Genomic DNA, 10,614 nt, shown 5'->3' with positions numbered 1-10,614 from the left:
GCAGTGCACACAGTCACTCACAGACACAGACCCACCTACTCAAATCCACAGGGGCAGGGGGGCACAGGAGCGACGGGCTGCTCAGGAAGAGGCCACACATACACATAAGACACCTGTAATTTGTTCACAGGAGAATATAAGTCACAAACATGCTGTACCTGCTAGGTGTGGGGACAGAGTAAAAATGAAAATAATCTTGCTGACAAGAATAATGTCTCCAGATCTTCCCAGATCTATCTGATCAAGTCTCTACTGTGAATGGGTTATAAGTTCCGAGTTGGTAGGGCCCTGGAGAAGCCTGGTGGAATGGACTGTGTGTGGCCTGAGAGCACTCCTTGGCAGGAAGTATCTGTGCCTGATACCTGCTATCTTGTTCAGTGCCTCTGATTGTAAATTAATAAAGTGGAATCTCACTTGTCAATTGATCTTGTGTGAGTTTGGCATATGTGAATCAGCTTCTTGGAGGCTGACTATCCCCAGGGAACAAATAAAACTGGTTTCCTGGCCAGACAACAGTGAGGACAGACTCAGGGTGCCGAGAAGAGACTGGTCCCCTTCCTGAGCAGATGCTGGGGGCAACAACTGTTCCCTGACAGCCAGTACTAACCGGCCCTTCTCCTTGAAAGCTGGTGGCTCTCAAGGTAAGCAATTGTGGGAGCCCCTTTCCGACAACTGCCAAGACTTGCTGCTCGGGGGCAGCCTGGAGCAATGTGTTTTGTCTGTTTTGCAAGAAGGAAACTGAGGCTCAGCAAAGCTCTCTTTGGCAAAGTCTCCATTAGCTGGAATTGGAACCCAGGTATGTCTCCCCAGGGAGGGAAGAGGAGGCCCAGGTTGGTGACTGCAGCACTTGTAACACAATGGCCAATGTAGGGTTGACCAAACCAGTGGTCAAAGGAGGGTCCATGGAGAAAGGATCCCCTGCCCTCCAGTTCCAAGGAGTAGGACCCAGGCCTTACCCAGCTGTGCCCACAGTCCCTAGCGGCACCGCTCAAAGGGAATGGAATTTGCTCTGACTTCTCTCTAGGGGGAACGCAGGCGCAGAAGGCCGGGGGCCTGGCAGGCTAACTCCAGCTCCAGCCCCCCAAGTGCCCCAGGCTTTCTGGCTTCATTCCCGAAGGGGACATCTGCTTCCTCCAAGGGCCCCAGCTGAAGGGCAGCAAGGCAGGGGCGGAGAAGGGGGCTCCTTTGCGGAGCCCACTCCCAGGGGTTCGTGGGGATCAATCATCTGAAAGCAGGAGCAACTTGTAATTTTATTCCCTGGGAGGAGGAGCCTGAGAAGTCGTCCGGGGGTGGGGATGAGATGGGGGGGGCGCGGGGAGGCCAGGGGAGCTGTTCAGAGAGGGGAGGGACTTGGCTAGATCTCCCAAGCCTTCTCCACTCTCCAAACTTTCACCAAACTCTTGGCCCCCGCCTCTCTGAAACCAAAACACAACAAGCTCAGGAGGAGCGGCTAGCGGCGCGGCGGGGCGGGCGGACTCGCGGCGGCACTGAGCCTCAGGAGGCTGATGCAACTTTCCCTTTAAGAAAGCCACCTGGGCGCACCGCGGTGCGGACCCGGCAAGCCTGGGCGGGGGGCTGCAGCATGGTAAGGAGCCTGGGGGAAGGGGGCGCTGTGGCCCGCGCCTCTGTCTGTCCCGCCGTCGGTCTGCGTGTTTGGTGGCTACGCGGGGCTGAGCCCCAGGACCAGCGGGCGGGCGAGCGTGTGTGTGTGTGTGTGAGTGAGATCGCGCATGCATGCGGGCATCTGGGGGTAAGAGTGTGGGTGCACGTACAGGGATGTCTGTCTCGTCGGAAAGGTCGGGGTAGGTGCGCGCGTCTGGGTGTCACCGCTGTCACCAAGGAGCTGAAGCGGGAGGGAACGGCGGCGCGGGGCGGGGGGCGCTCCTGGAGGAGGGGGAGCTGCGTGCTGACGCCGGTTCTGTCCGGGGCTGCGGGAGCGGGGATGTGCCGGCAGCGCCGGAACCAGATCTTCTGTCTGAGGCGCCAGTGGGTCTGCGCGCCTGAGGCCTGCGGGCGCCCGGAACCGGTGGGCCGGGTGTCTGCGCCCCTCATGCGGGCTCCCGCTCTTCATCTCCCTGGCCGGCCAAGCTGCCTATCTGGCCCCTCCAGCCGGCCTGCCTCACTATCTGCCCGCCCACTCGGCGGCCGGTTGAGGGTTCCCGCGCGCCAGCAGGTCCCGGGAAGCCGCGCCGGGGAGTCTCGGTGCCCTCGGGCTGTTGTCCTCGGCTCCCGGCCACGGCTTTGGGAATGGGCTACGGCCGCGTTGTCCTTTGGGGGTTGTAACCCGCGCCCTCCCCAGCCCAACCTTCATTCCCGGTGCGCGTAGGGCGGGCCCAGGCGGCCGCAGGTGAGGGCAGGGGCCTAGCAGCCCGGGGCGCCCACTGCCAGCCGGCGCCCCGCACCCCGCAGCCACGGCCCGCGGGAGCAGGTGGCGGGGCCGGGGCCGGGCGGGAGGGGGCTTTCCCGGAGGGCCGGGAGGGGCCTGAGCCGGCTCGGGGGCGGGGCAAGGGGGCGGGGACCTGGGCGCCCGGGTACTTTTCCACGGCAGGGACCGGGGGCGGGGCTGCTGCCTCCACACCAGCTGAGAGGCCCACACGTGGCGGCTGATGTAACGCCCGCCCCCGACACCTCGCACCCCGATTAAGGCGGACGCGCCCCGCTTCGAGGAATCTGGGCGCTCCAGGCGGTGCTACAGCTCCGAGAGCGACCTCGCCTCTTCCTGCCATTCCAGGGCTGCTTCTTGGCCTGCCGGCTGTTTCTTAAAGGAACCGCGCCCCCTTTCGGGCCTGTACTCCGTAGGCCACGCCCCCTCGCTGGTCACTCTTAAAGGAGCCGCGTCCCCAGCTCTCTGACAGCTCCCTCACAAAGCCTAGGTCTGTTTCTTTGCCGAAACAAGCCTGATGCTGCGGCCGCTAGAAGATAAAGGCTGGGGAGCGAGGAGTGGAGAAGGAGAGAAGGACCTGAGAGGTTAAAGAACCCCAAAGTGAGGGAGCGTCAGAAGATTGGAGGATAGTGGGTGAGGGGACTGGTTCTAGGAAGGGACTAAACAGCGACACTGAGCATGCCCAAATGTTTCCAAGGACCGCAGAGAAAACGCCCCCTTACTCGGCCTACACTGCGACTGAGGCTCAGTGCCCAGCTCTGGGGACACAGAAGAATCACACCTCTGCCCTGGATGATCTCTCCAGCTGGTGGGGAAGGCAGATTGGGACACAAGTAACCATGCCGCAACGGCTACGTGTGAGGAGCATATTAATCAGATGTACACAGCGTGCTTTGGGGGTAACCGGGAGTAGCATTTAAAGATTGACTGTAAATGGGAGGAGAAAGGAAGGCTTCTTGACGATAATGGCATTGGGACAGGTTTTGAAGACGGGTGGGGTATATACAGATAGATATGGGGACAAGGGTGCTCAAGGAAGAGGGAACTGCCTAAGCAAAGGCATGAAGACAAGAACCCTCTGGGGATGCTGAATAGTCCCACGTGGCCGCAGGTGGCCGCAAGTGGCTGCAGGTAGCCGACCTTGAATCTAGGCAGATCTAGGGCCCTCCCCTACTCTCACAGCCCCTCCACTCCCTCCGTCACAGTGAATGGAGATTATGTTTCCTCCTCTATCTCTCTCCTAAACTGTGAGGTCCTTGAAGGCCAGGAAAGAACCTGTCACCTTTCCATCCCCAGCGAGGACTCCAGGGCTTGGCCCAGATGGACCCTTAAAATTGATTGACCTGACAGTCCTGTTTGGAGGAGAGGAAGACTGAGCAATGAGACAGTAAAGGTGGGATGGGTCCTGTGACTACCCTCTCCCCATCTTCCCTTGGGTGGCTGATAGGCAACTCGAACCCAGCTCATCCTCTCCCCACTCCAAACCTGCAGCATCCCCAGCATTCCTGTCTCTGGGACTAGCACAGGCTTCTTCCTATTATACCAACAGAAACCAGAGACCCCTCCTTATCCCTCGCCCCCTAAGTCCAATTCATCACCAAGTCTCCCACCAAAGTTACGTTCTTTATTTTTCTCAAATCTCTGTACCTCTCCCCACCGCAGCATCACCTTCCTGAACCAGGTCCCCTCATCCCTGGCCTGGCCTGTTCCTAACTGATTTCCTCTCTTCCCCTCTTCCCTCCCTCCAGTCCTTTCTCCACACTAATCTAGGGTGATGTTTTCAAAATGCACCTTCCACCAATTGCTCCTCCTGGCAGTTACAACTCTCCTTTAAAGACTTCAATAGCTGCCATTGCCTTCAGGATAAAGACCAAAACCGAGGCCCCAAACACCCCGAACCTGCTTATCTCTCCACCTCTGTCTCTGGCCACTTTCTCCCTCACTCTCTGAGCCTCAGCCTCACAGTCTTTGCACATAGTATCTCCCTTCCTCTTCTCTGCTCACTGTTGCCGAATCATCCCCCTCTGACTCTTAAACATCACTTCCTCAGGAAAGTCCTCTGTAACTCTCAGACAAGACCAGGCCTCCCTGGTGTAGATTTTCGTAAAGAAGATCTTTCACTTTCGCACCCTTTATTGTAGGCTTTAATTATACACATTTGAGTCACCAGTTTCATTCATTTCCCCACCAGCCTGCAAGCTGCAGGAGGGCAGAGACTGAAGAGTTCTTGGTGCCCAGCACAGATCTGGCCCAGAGCAAGCCCGAAATAAATACTTGCGGAGTAAATGAATTGAATTGTGGCCAGCCCTAAATGCCTGCTGAACAATTTAGGCCATATCCTGTTGGCTGTGGAAAACTGTTGCAGGGAATCAGGGCTTTAGGACTTTGGGAAGATTAATGGATTGGAGGGGAGGAAAAAGTGGAGGACTTGTAGAGTCAAAAATTAAGCACAAACTTCAGAATGTACAAAGGAAGTATGATTAGCCCCGTCTTCCATATTGAGAAAACTGAGGCTCAGAAAGGTTAAGCAACTTGCTTGAAGTCACATACCTAGTGAGTGGCAGAGCCAGTTCCTCCTTCCAGGTCCCAGAGTCCAAGCTTTTTATCACAAGCTAACCTGACTCTGACCCATGTGGCACAGATGGAGAGCTTGTCAATAGTGACCCATATATGGGTTAGGGGCAGGCCTGGTGCCTGGGTAATGTGGATGCCCAGCCCCTAGAAGAGGGCCTGGCCTATTGTAGGCATTCAGGTGGTACTTTTTGAATGGATGGATGGGGCCGTTTAACAGAAATGGCAGAAGCGGGAGAAGCAGCAAAGCTTTACACCCAACTCATTGTCCTGGAAGCAGCCCCCAAGCAACCTTTTCTCCACTAATCTGTCAGCACCCTGACCACAAGGGCTGTATTTGCAGTGCTTAGGGATAACACCCTGGAACTTAGGTTCCAGGATGGAATGTCCTCAGTTTACTCACCTGACCAGAGGGCATAATGCCCAACCAGTGAGGTGGCTCTTAATAATGCCATCTGCTGTCATTACTATCAATCAGCATTGTCATTATTATCTGTTAGCTGAAGAGGGACAGCTTTGAGGACAGCAAATCTAGAGTGTACAGCTTGGAGGGAGGGGTGTGGTAAGTGAAGACAAGGGTATGATCTTCTAAGGGAGCACACCCCCTGTTCTGACTGCCCCCAGAAGACCAAAGCCACAAGCAGGGACCTCTTTAGGGAACAGTGAGAGGCAGGAAGGCCGCCTCGGTGACTAACCAAAGGGAAATGGTCGCAAGTCACATCCCTACTTGGCTCCACCCTGGGGGGAAGGTTATGCAGGACACCTGGTGGCCAGGACAAAGGCCTAAGGTAGCCAAGGGCTGATTTGCATAGGCAAAGAAGAGCTTCTTCCTCCTCTTTTCTAGCCTTCCAAAGGCTTCCTGGGACTGTGGGTGGGAGGTGGCCCTTGAATGTGGCTGTAGGCGGGGCAGAGTGGCACAAAACAGCCCTTGGAGTAGAGAGACTCCTTGAGAGGACCCAGAGAAGGCCCCAGTCCTTCCTAGGACCAGGCCCTATGGAGCATGAATGTCCTTGTGCATCTGACCCCGGGTTTTCCTCCCATAAGAGAATTCTTTGAGGCTCCCTGAAGGTTGATTCCACTCCTATGACCTGTCAAAAACTCCCCGCTCTTCCGTCTGCGTCCATCCAGCATTGAACCTGCAGACACCAGCAGCTGCATGGCCGCCCCTCCCGTCTGTCTGCCCCTCCTGCTCACCAGCCCCACCTCGCCTCTCAGAGGTTTCCTACGAGATCTCTCCGGCTGACCGGGCCCCTCATTCCAAGGCCTCAGCCTTACCCATTTCCCTTCAACTCAATTCCACCAACACTCCCTACAAGCTGAGCACCGGGCCAGGTGCTGGGCACAGAGGGGTAGATGAAACACATCCAACCCCTCAGGGAACTGGCCAACCAACCCATGGTTGACAGACGTAAGCAAATGAGTTGATAGGGCCACTGGTAGAAGTCTGCACAAAACACAAAAGAGGAGACAGTTTGTTCACTCTGGGGTGGAGTGGGGGCAGTGTCAGGAAAAGCTACAGAGGAGAGGTGACACTTAAGCAGACTCCTAAAGGATTTGTAGAATTTCACCTGGTGAACAGTAGGGAAGGTGTTCGGCAGGGGCCAGCCTGAGCACGGGCATGGCAGCGTTGTGCCTACGCGTGCTGTGTTTGGCGTGCCTAGAGCTTCTGGTCCAAGTTAGTGGCATAACAACGAGCCCACTGCCTGGAGCCCAAGCTGAGTGGCACCAGGATAGGGAAGGACCATCCTGGACGCCTGGCTGGGGCGAGGTTGGGGAGCATGTGCTGAGCCAAGTTGACTCCCCGTCAGGGGAAAGGTTGAAGCCATTCACACAGATGATGAAGGTATTGGACCCTGTCCCAGTTCTGTGTTCATTTTTTATCTTTTATAGAATTGGGCATCTGGAGAGTCAAAAATAGACCTTTGCCCATTGGGACAGGAAGTCTAGAGACCAAGGGATCCAGGGGAAGGTTTGGGAGAAGAGTGAGGTAGGAACTGGATTGAGGGTCATCCAGAAATGAGCAGGACAGGAAATGGTCTGGCAGGGGTTGGGCCAGGGCGGGAGGGAAGAGGGGGCCTGCCAGCTGGTGGTCTGGGCCCTGCACTACCTGTTCTGAAGAGCCCTGAGGGCCACACATGTCCTGCCCTGCCTTCCTGGGCCAAATCCTCAGTGCATTCTCTCCTCTCTCCACAGCTCGTGAGGCCTGTGTTCTGAAAGGTGCTAGAAACAGAGCCTGTGAGTGTGGTCCGGGACTCCAGAGCCCCTAACCCACCGCCACTATGGTAGGAAAAGGTGCCAAAGCGATGCTGGTGAGTACAGGGACCAGACTGCAGGGAGGAGGGGGTCATGAACACCATCCCCACTGGGGCCTGCTGTCAGCTGCTGGCCCTGACAGGAGGGCCTAGGAGGCTCCGTGGGGCCCCGAGTCTGGCACTGCCAGGGCTCCTGAGTGCTAGGGCTGTCCCAGGCCCAGGTGGGCAGCCCCTCACCCAGCAGGTTAGATGCTGCCATGGCTCCGAGCCCATAGCAGTGCAGATTCCACCACAGAGCCCGAAAGGCATGCTAGGAGGCACGAGGCACACTTCCCACCCTCATCACAAGATACCCTGGAGAGAAGGCTGCAGTCAGTCCTGCTGGGAGGGCTGACCTGTGGCTGACACCCAGGCAACCCCAACGCTGTGCTCTGCCTGCCGTGGGGAGCATTCAGCATGTGCTGATCAAGGGGTCCTCAGAGCCTGTCTGATTTTTTTCTTCTTCCACTCTGAAAAGTAACGTAGAGCGTTTCATTTTGGTTTTGTTTGTTTGGTTTTTTGCGGTACGTGGGCCTCTCACTGTTGCTGCCTCTCCCGTTGCGGAGCACAGGCTCCGATCGCGCAGGCCCAGCGGCTATGGCTCACAGGCCCAGCCGCTCCGCGGCATGTGGGACCTTCCCGGACCGGGGCACGAACCCGCGTCCCCTGCATCGGCAGGCGGACTCTCAACCACTGTGCCACCAGGGAAGCCCAGAGCGTTTCATTTTGAATCCTCTCCTGAGGCCTCCTCAGAAAACCTCCCTCTCCCCCTTCCCCAAGCCACAGCTCTTCACTGCTCACTGCCTCAGAGCACAGGAGAGGTGGTGAGAAGCAGTGGGCAAGGGCCGGCTCACTGATGGATGGAACAGGCCAGCACTGGAATCAGGAACCAGGAAGCTACCCCAAGGGCAGTGGTTGTATTCCTTCACTTGGGATCTTGCCTCAGGAGCCAGTGACACTGGGCAGCTGTCAGGGGAGGAAGCCAGTGATTGAGCACGGCCCCTCCCGTGGCTCCTCCCTTCTCCACATGGATTCTCCTGTTGCTGTTCACATTCAGTGAAAGACTGATTGGCCCAGGATCTCTGCTGAGCCCTCCCAAAACAAGCCCTGTCCCTCACCAGGGATTTGATTTCTGGGACTCGAAGTACTTGGTCCAAAGGGATGGCCTGGGGGAGGGAGATGTACAGTCATGCTCCAGGCTCAGGACCCTCTATCCTCTATCCCGTTCTGAACTTCCAGCATCCAGCCCCTCAGACCTGCTCTGGTCTGGCCCACTCCTGACTGGAACATGTCCGAATGCACTAAGCTTCTCAAAGTATTCCTCAGCCAACCTGAACTCTGAGTGCTCAGATGTGGGCAGAGCTGGAGGTCTCCTGACCTGAATACTTGCTAGGGGGTGGATGCTGTGATAGAATCAAAAATGGCCTCACGCTTCCCGGAAGTGTTGGAATTGCCGTGGGCCTGTTACAGGAAGTGGCTCTGCCCCTCCCTACATGGAGATTCTGTGTCCCATGAAACTTAAGAAACCCTCCGAGTACTCTGCACTACTCAGTACTGGCTGCTCTACTTTCTCTGGAGTGACCCTCAGAGGACCGGGGCAGGGAGGCAGGAGAGATGTGGAACCCACGTGGGCAGCATAGGGAGCATGAATCACAAGGTCCCAGAATCCCTGCCGGAGCTGAGTTTCCCGGACCCTGGGCTCTGCCGGCCAGCAGGCCAGCCCGTCTGTGGAAGGGAATGTTGCCTTGGGACGCCTGTTCCCAGCACCAGGATGTGCCTAAAGATAGCTGGGGCTCGATTTCCTCCGTGCCCTCTGACCTTTGACTTCTGCCCGCCGCTGCTGAGTCTGAGGCTCCATAGCATGTCCCCTGGGCACCGCCAGTGGTTGCTCGAGATTCTATTCCTGCTTCTTTCTCAGTTCTGCTTATGACCTTGGGCTCCGCTATTCTCGGGACCCAGTTTGGAACCAGTTCCGCCTCCATTCAGTGCTTGTCTCTAGGATACAGCCTCTGAGGAGCGCCATCTCTCCTAGCTAACCTAGGCAGCTGCGCCTGGACTTTATTAGGTGCCTGTGGTCCCCTAAGGGCAGGTGACTGAGGATGCGCCTCTGGATGCCATGGTGGGGCAGAACAGAGTGTCTTGAGGGCCATGCATGTAAGCCAGTGGCACTTGGACTGTCCCAGGTCTGTGGTTTCTGTTACCGTTTGTGCCCTGGTAGGCTGGGAGTAGGCAGCTGGCCCCTGCCATGGGGTCCTCACTTCCATCCGCCTTTGCCCCAGGTTTGGGTATGAGGACAGGTGTCCCCTGGGTCTCTTCAGTGTCCACCCTATGTCATCCTTGGACCTTCTGCTGGGCTCTTCATGTGGCAGGTGCCCCGTGGAGGGTGAGCCACTTCCCAGCACGTGCCCAGACCCACATGTCTGCCGCACGTGTCCCTCCCCCACGTGTCCCTCCCCCCTCTCCCAGCCCAGATGGTCTCTGCCAGGCCAGCTCAGCTGCCTCCCTCACGCCTCAGCAGCTCCTAGGACAGGGCCGTGCAGGAACCCAGCTGGCCGGGGTGCCTCCAAGCCTGGGAGCAGCTGGGATGCTTGGGGGCACTGGGGGTGGGGGGTGGCGGTGGTCCTTTCGTGGAGACCTAGTGCCTCTATACACATGTGGGGCCGGGCTGCCTGGGGCTCGGAGGACAGAGAGCTGGAGGAGAGGAGCCCAGGACAGGAGAGCCCTACTGGGTCAGCTTTAACCCCACAGCTGCACACCAAGTCCACAAGCTGGCCAACTCAGTCCCCTCCCCTGTGTCCGCTCCCCACTCATACAGCATCTTGGGCAGAAAGGCCTTGGTGAGCCTCACTGGCCTCTCCCAACATCTTTTTTTTTTTTTTTTTTTTGCGGTACGCGGGCCTCTCACCGTTGCGGCTCCTCCCGTCGCGGAGCACAGGCTCCGGACACGCAGGCCCAGCGGCCACGGCTCACGGGCCCAGCCGCTCCGCGGCACGCGGGATGCCCCCCGGACCGGGGCACGAACCCGCGTCCCCTGCATCGGCAGGCGGACTCTCAACCACTGCGCCACCAGGGAAGCCCCAACACCTTTGAGCTCACTGGTTGCTTCTGCCCCTGGAAGCCTCACGATGAATAAAAGCAGTGTCACCCGGGCTAGAGCCCTGGGTGCCAGAACATCTGAATCGTCCTAGAAGGCTTTTTTTTTTTTTAATTTATTTTATTTATTTGTTTGTTTGTTTGTTATTTTGGCTGTGTTGGGTCTTTGTTGCTGCACGCAGGTTTTCTCTAGTTGCAGTGAGTGGAGGCAGGCTTCTCACTGCAGTGGCTTCCCTTGTTGTGGAGCACGGACTCTAGGCGTGCGAGCTTCAGTAG

At 57.4% G+C, this 10,614-nt stretch overlaps 1 protein-coding gene across 9 annotated transcripts in view; it reads left to right on the top strand.

Moving 5' to 3' along the window:
* Window positions 1-1,285: 1,285 nt before the first annotated feature.
* SLC6A9 (solute carrier family 6 member 9) overlaps window positions 1,286-10,614 on the top strand; it is a 32,471-nt gene continuing 23,142 nt past the window's right edge. For 2 of the 9 annotated variants that reach the window (XM_032631606.1, XM_032631614.1), the window contains exons 1-2: window positions 1,367-1,585; window positions 7,148-7,263. In XM_032631606.1, the coding sequence (XP_032487497.1) occupies window positions 7,234-7,263 (30 nt within the window). In that variant the 5' untranslated portion in view covers window positions 1,367-1,585; window positions 7,148-7,233. Of the gene's footprint in view, window positions 1,586-1,771; window positions 1,803-3,132; window positions 3,241-7,147; window positions 7,264-10,614 lie in introns of those variants that run through there. The other 7 variants (XM_032631589.1, XM_032631580.1, XM_032631553.1 and 4 more) reach the window with 6 other exon arrangements.

Source organism: Phocoena sinus, chromosome 1 (assembly GCF_008692025.1).
Source record: "Phocoena sinus isolate mPhoSin1 chromosome 1, mPhoSin1.pri, whole genome shotgun sequence".
Lineage (NCBI taxonomy): Eukaryota > Metazoa > Chordata > Mammalia > Artiodactyla > Phocoenidae > Phocoena > Phocoena sinus.
This window is presented reverse-complemented; position numbering and strand designations above follow the sequence as displayed.